Raw genomic sequence first — 20,256 nt, forward strand, 5'->3', positions numbered from 1 at the left:
TTGCTGGAATATGGATATTAATGCTATTACAGAGTCAAGGAAATGACACATTTCAAGAAAAATATTTTGATCAAATTTTGATGCCAATCCTTATCCATCAGGAAACTGGTCGGTAACCACTCGTTACCAGCATCCCCATTGGTAGCAGGAATTATTATGAGACTGGAAAATGGAACCCTGGTCTGAAGTACTTGCATCTGTCTCCATTCAAATGTCAATAGATTTTAACATTTAAAAGCATTTCGAATGTCTGAAACCTTGACTTAATGGCATAGCCAATCAGCAAGCACAAAACTGCATATCCTTTTAACTCTTGTTGTCAGTCAGGGATGGGATGAGAAAGTATCTCCAATATTCTAAACATAAAAATTGGAAATTGCACTTCTTTGCTGTGTCAGTTTCTATCTAATCCATTCAGCTCCTTCTTCAATTACAGAGAAGATATTTCCAGGAAAAGAACCATTAGGGCTCTCTACAATGATGTACTCCATCTTCAGGTATCTTTCCCTCTCTCGCTACCTCCCTCCTATATTCTCCATTTTCAATATTCACGTTTTCTTTTCTGAATGCTTTGTTTCAGGATCTGCGAAAAAGATTTTCGTACTGTAGCTCAAGCATGGAGCCGGGACAGTTACTCTCTCAATTTCCAGCAATGTGATCAGCCATTGCTACTCTGAAGTTATGCTATTCTGATACTGCCACTTGAACTGTATTCCAGTTCCTCTTTCCACGTGAAGTAGTGAGACACATCATTACCCCAGTATTTGTTCTTAATCCAGCATATGATGCTTGGCAGGTATCCTTATCCGTATCCATCAGGCATGTTCTTTTGCTGTGCTAAAATATCAATATATACTTAAAACTTCTTTTTCAGGTGCAACACGTGTTGGCTCCAGAAGCATCTGACCCTCAAACATTCATGGCTGGACTGCAGGCTGGATATTAGCAAGTGCAGTTCTAACCAGCTTGAAATTCTCCAAGGTTGACTCACCTTGCATGTCATTTTTTTATTAACTTATCTGGCTTTCTGGATTGTAGTCATGTTTTGCCATGTCCAACACAAAATTTTGCAGGTTTCGGGAAAGAACTGCATGACGCTATAAGTGAACTGAAGCAGAAAAGAAGCTGGGGTATGTACATCAACTCGTGCTTTGTTCATTGTCAGTCGCTGAACTCCTTGACATGGCACTCTCCATCTTCTCCTAGAGTCAACAACAAGGTAACAACTTTATACTACACTACACTACAAGAAATATTATATTTCCTGTCAAATTATATTTTTAACCGGAGCTGAGCTGGCCTTTGCAAATTTAGAGATTGGTGTTATTGGTTTGTACGTTTGGAGGAACTAGAAATTGGTTTCTTGATAATTGATAAGAGGGAATCTATACCATGATTGATGAGGACTCACGATATATTAAAAGTGTAAAAAACATTTCATCTCCCAGCGCCCCCATACTCCCCAAGTGTCTGTTACAGATTGGATGTCTCCACTACTATTTCGTTTCGTGAGTTAACCGTATATAATTGAAAAAGCAATCATCCATGAACTTGGAGATAATAATCTTCTTAATTTTTCTGCCTCATTTTGTCAATATTGTGCATGGCATTCTAATCTTGATTTTTGGTGAATAGAGCATTGCAAAATTGTCATCATTTCATTTTCAACTTATTTTGGGTAAGCTATACCCTGTAAATCATACTTGATTTATACATAGCGACAGAGTTGTAAACTTGTCAGAAATATCGAAAAGCAATCGTTTCTAAGAAGCATGTGGTATCGCATTGCCATGATGCTAGTGCTGCAAGTTTAACTGATGCTTAACAGTGACCCTGTGTTGTCCCAGAAACAAAACAGTGGAGCCATCATCTTCGTTACAGGGACGTGCACCCTGAGGCTGAAGGATGATCAACCCGTTGGATCGGTGGAGCGTCGAGGCAGGAGTTGCTGTCGCCTGAGGTGAGGTGCACTCAGACCAGTGGCCAATCCTGATACAGACTGAACCATGGGCTCAACTTGGACGTGACATTCTCTCAAACTCTGCACAACCACAACCGACTGGGATCCGACTCCTCTGATTTACTGAATGTAAGGCTTTGTTTGTTTTCTGTTTCTGGTTCTATTTCTACTGCTGCTAGAAGCTAGAAGTCAGAACAAATATGGTTCTGAAGAAGTGATTTTTGGAGAAATCAGAAACCTGCTTTTGAGGAAAATAAAGTAAAGCTGAGAAGCTCACTGAGAGACGCTTTTCTAAGAAGCCATGTGCTGAGAAGCCAAAAATTTGTTGTAAAAATCAATAACCTATTTCTAAAAGCAGCTTTTCAGACAAACTAAAAGCACAGCTTTTCAAAAAAACTCAAAAGCAGAAACTCAAACAAACAGGTCCTAAGTCATGGATAAACAGTACCGTAAGCAGTATTTTATATTTTAGTAAACAATATTATGTATTTTAGTGAACAGTAATTTGCAGTGAATCAGGTAGAAGACAGCGACAAAAATACTTACATGCGGCACTGGTTTACAGGAATTATAGCAGGGATACTGTAGCTGCTATCCACATACTATAGCATAAAAAGTCACGGTCGCTGTTCATTCGTATCTTTCCTTCAGCACCTGGCCCGGATCCGATCGATAGGTACGCATGCCCGTGACAACGCGTAATCTCTCTCGTTATCAAAACCCGTTTCGAATTTTGTACCGAGTTAGGCATCGCGATGGGCCATTAGCACATTAACGGGCACTAGAGAAAGGCAAGGCAGCTTGTTAATTTCTTTTGGTCAGATCATCATCAGCTGATCAAGTGTGTGATGCCTACTAGTATATATTATATTCCTCTTCTTCGGCTGATTAGAGCATAGTGCGTATATTATAAGGCGATGACGTTATTCACTTCACAGCGAGCAAGCTTCACAAATATCTGCTCGCGCTTCGTCACACTTGAACACTTGGTCAATCACGTGACGTGGAAATGCATCCATGACCATGAGCTGGATATTTTCCCAACGCTTCCTTGTCCTAGTCAAACTGGTAGACAGACCATAGCTTGTTTGCTTGTCCCTTGCAGTCGTCTTCTAGTCTCCAAACCCTGCATATGAACAGAGTTGCTGCAGAAAATTCCTTTGAACTTGTGTGCATACTGCACTGCACAGTCCACACGGCATGGTTAGCTTTCAGTCGCTCTTCTCTTCAACCATGGGAGCTACATACACTCCTCCCTGTTCCTTACGACCGCCCATCAGGATCTGTTCTTAGATTTCACACTGCATCTTCCAAGGAGAATCCAAACCCCCGTGATCATCTGTAAGCACATCTCGCAAAACATCACTGCAGCTACCACACAAAATCGTCAGTCATTGCAATGCAAGGACCGATGCACGACACATAGTAATAACTAGCGTCTAGCGTTTAAGCTGCAAGTGCAGTGATATATCTGACGCTGCTGCGTCACGAACCAATTCTAGCAGTGGTACCAGCCAGAACTGCGATGGCCGGCAGTCTCACGGACACGGAGACGGTGACCCCCCACAGTTACAGCGCCGGTACACTGGCATCTAGGCAGAAGCAGCAGCGTGTCATCCGCCAATTCATGGCGCAGCTGCAGGCACGATCCAAGGACCACCGTGCTCTGCGGCATCAGTAGACGAGCCCTGGCCATGGACCAGTCCAGCCATCAACACGAGACGAGAGGGGAGGAGGCAGACCGGCAGAGCTCACATGCCATGGCAGGCGACCTTTAGAGGTGAGCCAGTCAGCTTCGGCAATGCATCCTTCACCACAGTACCAGACTGTATGGGCAGTCTCTCCAGTCTCCAATCTCTCACAAGAGCTATACCTTACTGGCTTCAGCATATGCCCAAGGGCAAGGAATCTGTAACTGGTGACAATGGCATTGGCATAGACAGGCGAATCCTGGCATGCCGAAAAATAGGAATGGGCAGGCAGACAGACAGACAGACACATAGGAAGAACGGATGGCTACTACTTAATTAGCTTAGCTCGTATCTATAGCTTTCTTGGATCACCCTGAAGGCTCCCACACGACACATGCTTGGATTTCCATCTTCTCTTGGAAAGCCGATGATGTCTGCTTCAGCTTGCGTACTGCCGGCATTCTACTTCACAGATCGTGCTCAGGCTTGTCAAGGTTGCCATTGTCGCTGTCGACAATTCGGTTCGAGCCACGGCCGATCTTTGAGAAGGAGCCCATGGCCGAAGAGAGCCCCTTGAAGCTGCTGCTCCCCTCACTGTGGTTGTGAGACCGCCGCGACTGCCTTCGGGCGAGCTGCGGGGAGGCTGGCTTCTCGTGATCACTGGCAGTGCTTGTTCGGGCCACCACCAGCCGCGAGATGCTGCCGCGGCAGAACGGGCAGGCCGGTGAGGGCAGGGTCAGGGTCGTAGGGTTGGGCTTGCTGTGGCAGCACAGCGCCAGCGTGCACGGCGCGCACATCTGGTGCCCGCAGTCTTGCACCTCGATGGTGCAAGCCTGGTCGAAGCAGATGCAGCAGAGCTCCGTGTCGCTCACCTGTGACCCAAATCATACATCAGTCACTCTGTTCGCCAGCCACACACACAAGAAAATAAATCTGCCAAATCTGTTCATGGAATTCTAATTTGAGGAATTCTCACAGAAAGCATTGGATGTACCTCTGAGGATGCATCGTCGACAACATCGGCATCAACATCGCAATGTGAAGGTGATGACACAGAGTACTTTGTGCCATTCAAGATCCTCTTCTCCCTCTCCCTGTTGGCTACTATCAAGGCTGCTTCGAGGAGAGCCTTTGCTTCCGGATCAAGCTCGCTGATGAACTTTAGTGGGGAAGGCCACACTATGGGCTCTGCTGATGAAGGGTTTAGCAAAGCTGCACATGCTCCATAGTTGCGCTTCAGCGCTACAGCGTAGGGGATTCTCCTGCAGCGACCAAAGTCATTTGTTGTAAGATTACAGCGGCACAGTATGAGCAATTCAGCAAAAGGACCATTTGAGAAAAACAGCAAGCCTCGTTGAATTTTGCAAATGTGAATTCAGCAAAGGGTTGGTGCGGTGCATCCACTTGTTACTAGGCCAGTTGAGTTCTACTGCTTGGTACACCAAATAACAACTAGCAGGGCATGCTAAACATCTCAAACTGCACCTAAAATTTTGCTGGTGCGTACACCAACAACTAAACTTGGTAGACAGAATAACTACAGCAAGGTTTCAGACCCTAAGCTATATACTGAAACAAGGAACTGCATAGTAGGGATCTGGTTCTCACCCTGCTGAGTCCCTTTGGAGACGATCGGCTCCCCAGGCGAGCAGTTTCCGGATGCAATCCAGGCTCCCGCTGCGAGCGGCAAGATGCAACGATGTGCTGCCAGGGAAGCTGCAGCAGCAACACATGGATCAGCATGTGCAATAAGACTGAGGAAGAGGAACCAATTGAGCTGATCCCCTAACTAATGGTGTGGCGGCAACATACCCGTATGAAGCGGTCAAAGCCGACACGATGGCGCCGTTCTCCAGCAGCACTTGCACGCCCCCAGGCCGCCCCTGCCTGGCCGCGAGATGCAGCGGCGTCGCGCCGTGGTCGTCCCTGACGTTGACGAACCGGGCGAAACCCCTGCCAAGCGTCGACAGCAGCAAGTGAGCGGCACGTCTCGCCGGCAGCAGAGTCAGACAATCATGAGGAGGCAAAGATCTCACCATGAATCGGCCACCGGCGTGGTCTGCGCCGCCGACAGGATGGCCTGCAGGCAGTCGACATGGCCGAAGTACGCCGCGTGGTGCAGGCAGGTCCTCGCGTGCACCGAATCGAACATCAAGATCTGATGCACGAATCGAACAACTCCATAATTAGCGAGTGAAGCTCGCGAGAGGAATGGTACGAATACGAGTTTGCAACTTTGCTCACATTGGCGCCCGCTTGGAGGAGCTTGAGCACGCAGTTGATCTTGCCGTGCATGGCCGCGAGCATCAGCGGAGTCTGGAGCATACGAAGCAAGCAAGCAAAAAAAGATGAGATTTTTAAGCAGCTAGTAGAGAGATCCTGGCAAGTTGCAACAAAAAGGCGTCATTTTGATGGGATCCAGCACCTGCTTGTGCCGATTCAGCGCGTCCGGCGGCACCCCGCGATCCAAGATCATGGACAGCACCTGCAGGAAAAGAAGTGGTTGGTTCAGAGACCGAGGACTGGAGGGGATCCATGGTGTCTGGCTGTCTGCGGCTGGGGAGGGGCTACCTCGAGGTGGCCATTGGCGGCAGCGATGTGGAGGGCGGAGAGGCGGTCGTAGAGCGTTGCGCGGCGGGCGAGGGAAGGGTCGGCGGCGAGGAGCGCGCCCAGGGCGTCGAGGTCCCCGAGCTGCGCCGCGCGGAAGTAGTCGTGCTCGTCGCCGGTGCGGGCGCAGCTGACGCCGTGCCCCATGGCTGTGCCTCCACCGACTATTCCCGCCGCGTCGGCGACGACTCCTCCGGCCCGACTCCACCCGCCGCCGCCCGCCGGCGAAGTGGGGGAAGGTGGGTGCCAGGCGCCGAAGAGTGGGATGGGGAAAGACTAAAGAGAGGCGACGGCTTTACGCCTTTTTATCGACTCTCTCTCTCTCTCTCTCTCTCTCTCTCTCTGTTAAAAAGGAAAAAAATCGAAATATCTCTGCTTGGGTAATTATAACTGCTAATTGGCATCCCCGTTACTCACAGCCGTCGGATCATCTGATCGAAAGGCTGCCCGGTAAAATCTCTTCGGTATTCGACGGCCTCGTTTTTTAAAATTTAACAGTTTTTATCATTTTTTTGTCATAATTTCTACTATATAAAACACAAGTTGTTTCTCGCGCCATATTTTTTCCTACTATCATCTTATCTAATAAAACCTATAAAATTTAAATAATTTACTCACTTTTGGTATCCATTCTTGTACTTCTCGGATCATCTGATCGAAAGGCTGCCCGGTAAAATCTCTTCGGTATTCGACGACCTCGTTTTTTAAAATTTAACAATTTTTATCATTTTTTGTCATAATTTCTACTATATAAAACATAAGTTATTTCTCGCGTCACATTTTTTCCTACTATCATCTTATCTAATAAAACCTATAAAATTTAAATAATTTACTCACTTTTGGTATCCATTCTTGTACTTCGACCTTCCTGTCTCATTTTTTGATATGAAACCTATTTTATTAATAAAAATAAATAATAAATTAGGAGAGAAATTGACGGATAATCTCTCCTCCTTTTTTGAATTTCACATAAAATCAAACTATGTCATCGTTCCTAATATATTCGTTCAACAATACTCTCATGGCGCATCTAGATATGCATACCTTAAATTTATACTTTATGTTACTCTGTCTAATATTTTTTTAACATACGAATATTTAGCTAGTTTATTGTGTTATTCTTGTCCTTCAGTAGCACTTTGGCACTAAACCACCGGTGAGATTATTTTGACCCCTCTTTCCTTCATTCACGCTCCAAAAGCAACCTAAAGCGCTCCAATCTATTTTGAAAAGGCACATATTTAAATTTAAATCCTATGTGATTTTGAAAAAAGGGGGCAAGAGATTTATTTAGTGCGAAAGGAAGGAAAACTTGTAAACGTGTCCAAGAAAGAAGGCAAACGTAGGACTTATGCATGTAAATATGTTGGAGCTATTGGACAAGCTCTTCACTTTATATATATGCAGTATGGCCTTTAGCTTTTCGTTGTTATTTTCCCCCTCCAAATAGTTGGTGCAAGTGAAATTTTAAAGCTTATGATGATGATGATTCCCTCCATTTTTAGGTACAACTTTTCGGTGTCCGACAAAGCAACAAATACGGCTAGAGAAAGGGCCTCTTTTTTTTCAAAAAAGAAGAAATTGTTTTTGATAGTGACAGTGTTGATGTCCTGTCTAAGTTTATAATTTCTTTTTTGATTTCATTTCAAATCACTAAAAAGAGCAAAGTGGGCAATATAAGGCCAACATAAGGAAAATAATGTTGCTAATTTGATCGAGCACGGGGCATGAATTCGAAGCTCGAATGGAGTAGTAGTTTTAGCTGTGAAACTGTTGCTCGGTTGTGGTGTGATCCTTCTTTCGGTCTCTTGTGCTTTGTTATGCCTACACCTCATTTCATTAGTGTCGGAGCCCAAAGCTTTTGGATTCAAGTGTGCAAGTGCAAATCGATCGAATCGACCTCCACACAATTATTAGTTACTTTTTTCCATGCCACGAACACCATATATACGTTTTTCTTTCCCGGAATCAAAATTTGTTTTTCTAGTAAAAAGATTTGTTTTGTTGGTGAGGACTCAAAAGATTTAGGGGCTCCTTGCTAGGACTCTAACTCCATATTTACTCCATAGAACTGATGGCAAAAACAGGTATATCTCCTCAACTAAGTATACTATTGATTTCCACGGGAACGGATTCATATTTAGAGCAATGTTTTGACCGTTCAACATAATTGCACAGAAAAGTGGAGAGATATATAGATCGGGCTGCTTCGCAAAATCGTAAAATCATCCCGTTTGAACGAGCTTCGTATTTTGGATCTAAGTCCTACCAAACATACTCCTAGGCTACTCACGCTACTCTCAATGTCTTATGTCCTGATATCTAAGAGGAAAGAGAGTGAGAAATTGATATTAAGAAATAAGCTTACAATGCATGCATCACTACTATAGAAATCATGATCACTCAAAGTCGGGTCTAGAATCGGCAGTGATAGTGTTATGGAGAGAAAAAAAAAAGAATCAAGCCGGCTCAATGTCGAGCCGATCGAGCTAGAGTCGACGCCTAGATCCCGTCGCCGCAGAGAGCGCTCCGCCACCGCGTTCGCTCGGCCGCCGCCGCCATGCCCCTCTCTTGGATCCACCTGCCACCGTGCCCCTCGCCTGGATCTCACCCTGCACAAGAAGGCTGACGACGAGCTTCCGATGCGGCAGAGAGCGAGAGAGGCGACGATGAGTTGCTCTCAGCTGACGGAGGAATGTCGCCGCTGCATGGACAAGCCGCTGCCGCCACCCCCCTCCCACATGGACACGCTGCCAATGCCGCCTTAGCCTCATGCACCACCGACGAGCCGCCACTGAGCGCCGCTCACCTGAGCCTGGTGTTGACGAAACCGGTGACCTCATGGATCCAGCCGCCCGGATTTGGTGACCCCACGGATCCAGCCACATTGGTGGGCTCCCCTTCGGCCGGCCTCTTTTCCCCGGTATCTTCCTCCACTCCATCTCTCAGTCTGTTCTCTCTCTCACACACACACGCATGCGCGAAGATGCCGCCGCTGATGAGCCCTGTCTCTCTCTCCGGTGTCTCCCTCTCTCTCCCTCCTCTCCCACTCTCTGTTCTCTCTTTCTCTGAGCCTCACACGCTCGCGATCCACTGGTCAGCCTTTCTCGGGCGTCTCCCTCCCTCTCCCTCCTCTCACACCCTCCATGCGGATTTGGATTAAGAGGGTCAGAGAGAAGATAGAGGGGAGAGATGGGGGTGAGGACGCGAGGGTGAGAGAGAGAGGATAAGGTTGAGAGAGATGATATGAGCTACCGAGCCGAATGGACGCCAGATGACGAGCCAAAATCCCATTGCATTGAAACTTCGGATCTGGAGTATATTTCAATGTCGGTTCGTATTTAAAACCGACAGTGATACTATTAATGCCAGTTCATATTTAAAACCAGCATTGATAATCTGTATTAGTGTCGGTTCTTAACGATTTCAATATGGTTCAAGTGTGAGAGATTAAGAACCGACAGTGATACATTTTCACTGTCGGTTATTGTATAATCGGCAGTGATGAGCCGATATTTATAGTTGGTTCTATAATAGTGTATATCTGTTTCTAGTTTCTTGATATCTCTCAAGACAATTAATTATCTTATAGTTATCTAAGATTACTTAAAGAGCTAGTATCTTTTATAAGAAATCAGCTTATTTCCTTTCCTCTTTAAATTACTTGTTACTTTAAATTTTTATTTAGATAGACATCTAATTAATATCTAAGATATAAATTAAAGTGGAGTATTTAGAGAGACCTTATTAATTCAAAAGCCGAGTACTAGCTTTTTTTTTGACTCTTCACCGCTATATTTTTGACTCTTCACCACTGAATACAGCTGTAGTATCTGAACATGAACACGTATACTCACACCATACACACGCACCTAAGCGTCTATCTAAAAATCACCAGAATCCAAAAAAAAACTCACACCATACACACGCACCTAAGCATCTATCTAAAAATCACCAGAATCCAACAAAAATCCCGTAGACGAGCGCACTATAATCCCTTCTATAAGGTCAGATCGAAGAAGATGAAGAAATTCGAAATAAATCAAAACCCTCCGTACATCACCGGACTTGAAGTTCGGGTGGGTTCGGCTAACACTCGGGCCTTACCACCGTGCCGAAGGCACGTTCGCAGCCGAGTACTAGCTAGCTGGAGGATTAATTGTACACGGCGTACCAGCTTTGTTCGTGGGCCTAGGATTAATTGCAGTCAGTCTAGTGTGGTCTCGTTTGATGGATCGTTCGTTCAACAAAGACTTGTCATTTTGCGCTGTTCATTTCGACCCATCGAATGCATGGAATGGCACGTTTTCAGTTTCTTCACCTTCATACTCGCCAGGAAATGATTATGTGGGAAATTGGTATGAGTCGATCTATTGATTCACTCTAATTTAACTTAATCAATTATTATAGATTAATAGATGATCCATGCTCGTCCCTACCTGTACCGTTCAGATGGATTAGGTGATAAGAAACATATATGCATTCATGTATGGATCCTAAGATACACACAGGACTAAACACACAATTAATTAGTTACATACATTCCCTGAGGAGGAAACAAAGTGCAGTAGATGACTAGCTTGTATGGCATCCCTGTCGTTTTCCTTTGGGACAGAGTTACAGAGACGACTAATAAGAGAGTGAGTTAGGTGTAGACTTTCTTTTGCTTAGGCTTAGAAGAACAAAAAATACTAGTACTCGACTAGGGTCGGAGGAAAAGATCTCACACGAGCGGTGGTGTGCGTGCGTGGGTGTAATGCTGACGAGTTGAGTAATATGTAGCACGGCCGTGTTTAGCACTCGCTTTATAACGTTCGCAATGGAACAAAATTTGTAGTGTAGCGATTTGGTATAACAAACTTGGCTGGTGTGAGAATTTATAATTGCCATTATTCGATGTTCTTTTAATTAGTTATCCTTTCGCTTCCAGCCTGCACGCTGGTCTCATCTCGATCGGTGAGAGGCTGACACGTTTATATTAGCGCTTCATGTCAGAGCCTGTATAATGAGATGCTTATGGAAAATAACTGAGTTCTTTTTTCCTCAACTGTATTGACATAGATGTTCTCAACTGTATTGACATAGATGTTTAGTTGGAGGATAAGGTGTTTTCTTAAGCACAACTGCTTATATTTGTTGAGAATTTGTTTTTGATAGTGTGTCTAGAAATAATGAAATTACCAAATTGAGCATGAAGCGAGGCACACCTGATGTATACAGGTTTGGATCTCTGGTTATAGTAATAACCTACGTCCCATATGGATGATTATGCATATGTATTCACTCGAGTATAAGTAATATGACTAACTTATTATAAGGAGTAGATTGGATCTAATCTAACTTAGGACTAAAGCCATTAAGTTCCTCCTGCGTTAAGGTCCTAATGGCTGCCTCTAATAGGCAAGAGAAAAATAGCCTCCCTATGGGGTCTGGGTCCACTCCTTATAGTTCATAGGGATTCATTTTTATTGTAGTCCAAGTAGATAGATTTATCCTGGATATTAGTCTTTTCGAGTTGGGTAAGCAATCGAGACCTTCATAGTATACACCTTATGAATTCCAGACGTGTCAGGTACTACGGATGATTCCATAATATCCAGAGTTGTTAATATGCATACGTGATATTTCGTCATATGGTATACTCATTATGCATATATATCACATAGTTAGATATTTGATAGTAGCCCTCCTAACTATACTCAATAAGGATGATTTCTATAAGCACCTACTCAAGTACCGCCAAGTCCAAGTATGGTAAAGTATGGTAGATCGAACTCACAGTCGAAAGAATCGAATAACAAGAGACTTTGTTCCGACTATCGAGTGGAAACACTTTTGGGTCGAATACCCTGTTGTTATCCGCAGTCGAGACTCAATAAGGGCTAGTAATATTGACTTCTCGACATCCGTCTCTGAGTAGAGTTAAAAAATCTTAAAATTTTGAAACAACGGGTATAGGAGCATTTAATGCTTGCAGAATGCATACGGACATGCAGAGATTCGCACGACACCATCATCCCGCTTTTCACCCTGATCGAAGCGCCATAATTTTTATCCGGAGCGGAAACAATTTTCGAGTCTCATCTTGAGGCAATGCCTATTTAATTACCTGAGGGGAGAACTTCACCGTCATTGTCTTAGCCTCGTTGCCTCCTTTGCAGTATCGCCTTTCGAGTTCATCCATTATTGTTCGCCTTCTACTCAAAGACTTCATCTTTCACTTTGGATCTTATGGTGGAAACTCCCAATTAGGTGACTTTGCCTTTGGAGTGCTCGACACTATCTCCAACAAACTACGGCATTTAGAAGATTTTACCTTCTTTTGTTGTGTCTGCACCTCATGGCATGGAGTGCGTAGGACAGCGGAATTTGCTCCTTGGATCAGAAGGGACCGTTCATGCACTAGGAATGTTTGGTGGAGGTCCACCGCTTGAGAAGTGAAGCAATTTTCGACCTTCATCTTCGAGGTTTAGTCAGCGACAACTGGGAGATGATTGGGGCCTTGAACAAGCTCTTGATCATCATCGAGCGAGGGTGTCAGATCAAAGGTAGGGTAATTAACCCGGTGACCAGATGATTTTATAATCTCCCATCGCTTTCCTATGATGCGTTTTGGATGAAACTAGAGGGGTTTGCAGTGCACAAGGATAAAAAATTATTCATCATCATTGTTCCAAGGATGTTGTGCTTTCATCTTCAGATGGTGAAGGGAGTGTATGTTTATCTTATTAACGGACCACCACGGTGGTTTCAGATCTCTAATGGCAAGTTTTGGTGGCGTATTTCGGATTTTTTAGATGGAGTGGCTTTGGGAGATCCATCGGAAGATGTGGTGACATTGGAACAATCAATGCCTGAGTTTGAGATCTGGCAACCTGATCTAAGTGGTTCTCGATTGCTCTTGGTCGAGTCTCGCACATTTGTCCTAAAGGTTGGTGAGCAAATTGATGATCTAGTCAAGCACAATGTGTTGACACCAGTTTCCCTCCATGCATTCGGTGATGATATTTGGGAGCCACTAGAATGGGAGGTTGTTCTTTGGGCGAAAGAAAGATCAATTTTACTGGGCATGGCCTCTAAAGTTGTACCATCAGTACTTGGAGTTACCAACCCTGGTCGAATTCTTAGCTTCCACTGAGTGAACTCAACTTACCACCGGGACGATTATGATGTGCTTGAAGTTTCCTATCATGACGAGATTTTCAGAACCATAAAATCCCTTGACGAAAATTTCAAGTGGCATTCCTATAAATGGATATCATAGAAGCTTTCTCCTTAGTCGAGTAGTAAGATTCTTGTCTGATGGTTGCAATGAAACATTAATGATATTTTGTTATCTAATATGCTATTGTTACTAATTTCTTATCGATGAAATAGAGTTAGCATGAGTAGGTGCAATCTTGATCCTTAGACGTGTAGACCATCTTCAAGACTTATTGATCAAATATTCATTAATATCTAAAAACTCAACTAGACATCGTCAGATGCATTGCTCTCGAGTAATCACTCAAGACAACCGTAAGAATAAGGAAAAGACTTAGTGTAAAACTAGAAATAGAAAATAATGATGACCTTTTGCAAACTTTCACTGACTTGCATGCTTGACCAACATAAGGACATGAACTCGACAAAGAACACACATAGGATCGACTAAAACTTCATAACCTTTTTTAGTTGTTAGGCGTGAGATGTCTGACAATCTTTTATGTCGTTATGCTTTATTAGGTGTAGTTGTTCGTCATCAACCCAACATATACCTCTACTGGCTCTTATCTAAAGCAGTCGATGCAAAGCCAGATAAACTTTTACAAAAGACATATACAAAATTTACAAAAAATATGGTATTATTATATAGCCCCCGACTCTATGGTCGAGGAGAAGATTACTCGATCTAATAGTAGAAAGGAATGTACCTGTGTTACTGAAAGTGTATGATGTTGTAGCCCTTGACTATCTACTCGATGACTTGATCGAGTAAAGAGTAGAGCCGTAGCATTGAAAGTATGCTATGTAGCCCCCGATTCTCTGTTTGATATGATAATCAAGACAGAGAGTAGAGCATATACACCAAAATATACTTAACGTAGCCCCTGTCCCTTCGCTCCATGACTGAATTCGAGTAGAAAGTGGAGCATAAGCACTGGCATTATATGATGTAGTTTTCGGCTCTCAAGTTGGTGAGAAAGTGAAGCAAGAAACACCAAAAAACTATGATGTAGCCCCCAACTCTCCACTCGATAGCTGGATCGAGTGGAGAGTAGAGCATAAACATCGACTTTCATTTCTCGACCATGTACTCGATGACTCCAACCCCTGAGCGGGTGGTTGAGATTATGTTATGGTCATCGAGTGTATTCGAATAGCTGGGTAGGTGAGCATTAAAAACGCACTCCCACTCGTACTCGTTTTCACAGCAGCCTTTGATTTGATGTGCAATAATGACATCGCACCCCTATCCTCTTTGCAGAGATTAGATAGGTCATACCGTCTTGGCAACACCTCGACTTTCGTCGGATGCACCGCTCGACCGAGGCGATCTTGAAAACATGATCGCTTCGAATCTTGATAGCTCTATTTACATAGTGCGATCCGTTCCCGCAGTTATAAATAGAGGGGACCCAAGACCACTCGTTTCTCACCTCGTCTCCTTCCTTCTCCTCTACTCGTTATTCCAGAGAGCTCGTAGAGCCTAAAGCCATGGCCTCCACTCCACCGTCGTCTCGCGAGCTAAGCCCAGAGAGTGAAGAAGCAGGGTGCCTCTCCCCGAGCCCCTCTCCATGGTCCCTCCTGAGGTCATCATTGTTTCCTCCAATGACGAGGAATCGAATGAGAGCAAGAGGATGAAGAAGATGAACGGGATGAAGATGGTGGTGATCTTGACAGGATCAGACCAGGTCGCCAACGAGGTCTTCGGCGATGAAGCCCCTAAGACCCCCAATGGTGAAGAGAGCGCGGTTATCTTCTCCGTTGGTAACCACTGGATTGGCTCCACGTTCCATGGAGGGTTGTTTGGTACCGTCGACATCGGTTAGCAACTCTAGCACGGGCAGAGTCTTTGCCTTGACCACTTTCCCTAGCCCTTACGTTGGCTAGCGTCCGGTTCTAGGCGCAATCAGTTGCTGTTTGAGGGAAGAGTATAAAATATTCTTTGACTCGTTCAAAGGGGAGTAGGACCTGCACTGTTTACAAGAGCAGGGCGAATACTTTCTGTCAACTTTGCACTAGCCACACAGGTTAGACGGAAAAGAAAAAGTATGTAATCAAGTAGTTAATCGAATCAAAGGAAATTGACTTACCTGTAATTTTATCTTTTCTATGAATGAAACTTGTGGAGTTGGTCGATATTCCATGAGTGCTCGAGTATTTCACCATTTGAAGTAGATAGCTGCATCGATCCAAGTTGGGTAACTTTGACCACCATATAGGGTCTTTCCCACTTAGGTGATAACTTATGACGCCCAGGCTATTTCTGCACCTTTCGTAGAACAAGATCCTCAACAGTGAGTTTACTAGGATGAATCTTTTTACTATAATATCTACGCAACACTTGTTGATACTTAGCCGCTCAAATAGATGCTCGATCGTGATACTCCTCGAGTAAATTAATGTCTTCCACTCGTAATTGCTCTTGCCTTTCCTTTGTGTAACTTTTCACTTGCGGTGATCTGAAAACTGCAACTCTGGACCCGAAAATTTAATAATATCTCGTATTGGCTCATTTCGAGCACGTCCGGCTCGAACTACAGCCACTCGTTCTCTTCGTTCGTCCAGCCTTATCTCTTCGTTTGTCCAGCCACTCGTTATCTCCTAGCCTCTCTCTTCCTCTCTCTCCCTCTCTCTCCCTCTCTCTTTGCAGTTTAGGCAGCGGCCATGTCTCCATCCCCTGATCTCTCCCGCATGCTCATCGTCTCCAGCCGCACCATCCGCAAGAACAAGTTTGTCGACTTCGTCAATGAGTTCTCCTCCCGGTCATCTCGAGGAGGCTCCAACCTTCTCAGATTTGTTGGTAGAACTAGCTCATGGGTTGCGTTGGGCGGAAGCTGACACTTGCATGGCTCATGCGTATGCGTTTGTCTATTTGTGCCACAGGGGAGTACCACCTCGACCTCATTGTGGGCTACGGCGTGGTGCGGGCGATCGTGTCGCGCGTGGCTAGCGTGCGCACGCTGCTGAACTCGTTCGAGCCAATCCACAGTGTGCTCCTCTGCGAGGGCGAGGACATCGACCCCTCTCTCTATGACGCCGATGTGGCCAGCGCGCTCTCATCGGAGTAGCTCGAGGCCGTGAGGCGCCTGCACCAGAGCGACGCCGCCATCGACCATGAGAAGGACTCCATCGAGCTCCACCTCTCTCTTCCACGGCACGATGAGTTGATTTGTTCTTTGTTAGTATATGGATGAGATAGTCGTTTTGATTGTGTTCTTGTGTTTGAGATGAGTATATAGATGAGATGAGATGAGTTGATTTGTGCTTGTGGTTAGAGCGGCCGCGTTATCTTGTGCTGTGGCTTGCCCAGCAATGTCCGACAGGAGCGGCGGGAAGGACATCCGAGCTAGCTTGATTCCGAGCCGGCTCGGATATCGCTCCCGCCACCGCTAATTCTCATTTTTTTATTCTCTAGAAATTTCAATAGTGCCGGATGGTCAACCGGCATGATAGTGGTACACTATCAGTGACGAGTAAAGAGTGTTGGTTAAAAAACCAACACTAAAACTGTTTTTCAACCGTTATGCCGTTCTATAGTAGTGGGTGTAGTTAAAAGGAACTGTTTCGTTATGGATTGGGTTGGGTTGGCTTTCAACCCATTAGCAGGCTTGGCCCATCTGCAGCATGGCCTCAAACTTCGTAGCCGAACAGACTGAGGCCCATCCAAGCTCAACCTGCACACTAGCAGGAAGGGCTCAAACCGTACGCTATTGTACGGTACATTGCGACATTGGCATCGGATGCGGCTAAGGGTCGAGGGCAAATTCAAAGCTGGGCCGTTGGGCGCGACGACGACAGGGACGACATATATAGCTCTATCGGTCGGGCACAATAATGTGACGCGACGACGAGATAAGATGGCGGAGCTCTGGTCGCCCAACGTGGTGAGTGCCGAGGAGCACGGAGGCAGGGGCCATTCGATCGGATTCCAGGTACGGTGAAGAAGCCGTCGGATGCGATAGAGCTCCGGCAGTCAGGCGCCAAGGGAAGACGTACGGGATCTCTATCTGGGGGCAAAGAAAAAGATGTAGGGTTTCCAACGCAATGTGAGTGCCGAGGAGCATCGAAGAAGTGAGGAGTGATTCAAGAAAGGCGCAAGAAATGGCAAAGGCCGAAGAGACGAGAAAACGGGAGCGGTCGGGTTGGTAGGGTTGGGCTGGGCAGGGTTTGCTTTGCAATCGAAAAGAGGATGGAAATTTTATAACTTTTTTGAACCAAAGCTGCAACTTTTAATTCGAATTGCAGAGGAGGAATTCACCTTGGTGCAAAACGTCTAAAGAACCGCGACGGACATTGCGGACACCGACGTTGCATGGCGGGGAGGAAGAAAATGCAAACTGGGAGCCATCTCAAGTGAGGAAGGTGATCGACCTGACGACTCCATGCATGATGACCACGCAAGGGAACTCATGGGAGCTGAGCCGCTACTTCCATGGAGGCATTCGCCTGCAGGTTTGGATGTGACGAGCAAAGTGACGGAGTTGCGAACTGGCTCACAGCCTGGTGGCAAAGTCCTAGGGAGGGGCTGATCTGATCGAAGGCTTAACCCCGGTCTCGCACGACCCTGCCTCTAATAAAGGTTGTGGAAATGAATTCCACTGTTAGAAAAGCAAAAAAACAAAGTGACGGAGTTGGAAATACAATGCACGAGGGGTTACATGTCCGACCTAGTCCATACATTTTGGGACACCTTTTTTCCTTAACCTTACCATCCAACACAACGTGTGTATGTACCGGATATATATATACACGAAATAGCAAAGACCCTCCGATATGATATATTGAGCAATATTCCTACGATCGAGACAACAATCATTTCCCCTCTTCCACGTATTCTTTAGTCCGTGTGTTCGAAACGTGTTTAATTTTCCACACCTAGCCAGCTGAATAATATAATGTGCACCCACACATTCCGAACGAACTGGCGCCATCCACAGGTAGCCATTCCAGACATCCACAGTCCTCCCCTAGCTACACGATCGATCGATCGATCTCGTTCTGAGATACCTTAAAGAATATGTTACGTCTTACATGCATGTGCATGGGTTAAATCATTCCCAGGAATCCAAAAAGACTGGACAGAAGAGAAATGAAAACTATACAATTCTCTCTCTCTCTCTATATATATCTGATCTCTCTATAGATCTCTCTCTCTCAAGATCATATCTTTCTTTCTCACTACTGACTGGTAGGCAGGACTGTATAGGAGAAGAGGGGTATGTGCATGAGTGCATGTGCATGGTTGCTTTATTCTCCCAAAGGGGAGAAGGATTGGGAAGAGATGAGCGAGAGGGCCGGGGTCCTCCCTAGGCCTTCGAGAAAGCAAAGCAACGCAAAGCAAAGTAGAGAGAATCTGATTCCCTCCGAGTAACATGCATGCGCATATCAAGAATTCAAGATCTCGGACACAATTCCCTGTCCCCTTCTTCCAATACGTACGTACCCGCGCCATTACCTGCTTGCTATACTGCTATACTCACCTCTCTCTCTCTCTCTCTCTCTCTCTCTCTCTCTCTCTCTCTCTCTCTCTCTCTCTCTCTCTCCACGCACACTCATTCTTTCATCTCTCTCTCTCTCCACACACACACATTCTTTCGTACGCTTCTTTCACTTTTCTGTACCAGTGTTGCCTTGTGCTTTTGACAACAACGTTGCGCGCGTTGTTCTAAGCTAGCCTCTGTACACCATAGTACTCCACTACATGCACTTCTTCTTCTCTTTCTCAGTGTTCCCAAACTTCCATGTAACTGACTGATAATCCTTCATGCATGCATGCATGTATGCATGCTTGGTTTCATTCCATCAGATAGCAACCAACCTACCCGGCCGGCCTCATCTCTCCTCGTCCTACTCGCTTCCATATATATATAGACTCGAATCATTCTAAGACCGACACCATTGATAGCCTAGCTAGCTTACGTGTACATACATCACAAACTGAAGAATTTTTCTTTCCTTTCACCACTCCTTTTCCTTTATTCTATGCCATCTAGATGTCGCCACGCTTGTTTCATTTTGATTTGTCCTTGTATAAATTATACTCTATCCTACCTATAGTACATGTATATATGGTATATATGTGGTGACTAGAGTAACACATACTTATCTGTGTCCGCTAAATTAAGCCCTTAATTACTAAGTAGTGTTCGTTTGTATGTACTTACTTCTTTAATTTGCTACGGTAGTTCTAAAGACACTGACCTTATAAAGGGTGCAGCTACTAGCTATATATAGTCTGATACCTCTCACTCACTCACTCTCTTTCTCCACCTAGATATATGTATCTGTTGAGCTGATCAAAATGCATGGTCTTCATGGGATACAAAAATACCTTGGATTTCCTCGCTCTTTGGTACGTTCTATCACTGTAAAAAGATGAAAAAGTAAAAGGTGAAAAACGAAAGACACACACTTTTGAATGAGCCGGCCTCAGCTGGTTCTTTGACTACACCCTTTTGCTGCACAAACAACATTACAATTACACAATGCTACCACCAAACTATATATAGGGGAAATTAATAGCCCACAAATGGCTATATAATATCATTGCATGCTAGCAATAACCTCTAGTTTATACACGAACCAGGTATGCGTACATATATTGCCTGTGTTTCTCTAGTATTTCTCCTAAGATCAAATAGACCGTACCCGGCCATCATGGTTAACTACCATGTTAGCCAATTTAGTTGCACCACTGTGCTCAACTTCACCAATCATACTCGAATTTACAGGACTATAGCGCGAAAGCTCCAATGGTGCATGCATGGAGAGACCGAGAGATCGAGAACCATA

The 20,256-nt window shown here is 45.0% G+C and overlaps 1 protein-coding gene across 1 annotated transcript; it reads right to left on the minus strand.

Moving 5' to 3' along the window:
- Positions 1-3,816: 3,816 nt before the first annotated feature.
- Positions 3,817-6,570, minus strand: LOC133928285 (E3 ubiquitin-protein ligase XB3-like). The gene is made up of 8 exons (XM_062374544.1): positions 6,223-6,570; positions 6,077-6,136; positions 5,896-5,967; positions 5,688-5,809; positions 5,464-5,604; positions 5,260-5,367; positions 4,646-4,913; positions 3,817-4,523 (listed from the first exon to the last, which is right to left on the minus strand). The coding sequence occupies exons 1-8, from the start codon at positions 6,403-6,405 to the stop codon at positions 4,119-4,121; spliced, it is 1,359 nt and encodes a 452-aa protein (XP_062230528.1). The 5' UTR covers positions 6,406-6,570; the 3' UTR covers positions 3,817-4,118.
- Between the last annotated feature and the right edge of the window lie 13,686 nt (positions 6,571-20,256).

Source organism: Phragmites australis, chromosome 9 (assembly GCF_958298935.1).
Source record: "Phragmites australis chromosome 9, lpPhrAust1.1, whole genome shotgun sequence".
Taxonomy (NCBI): domain Eukaryota; kingdom Viridiplantae; phylum Streptophyta; class Magnoliopsida; order Poales; family Poaceae; genus Phragmites; species Phragmites australis.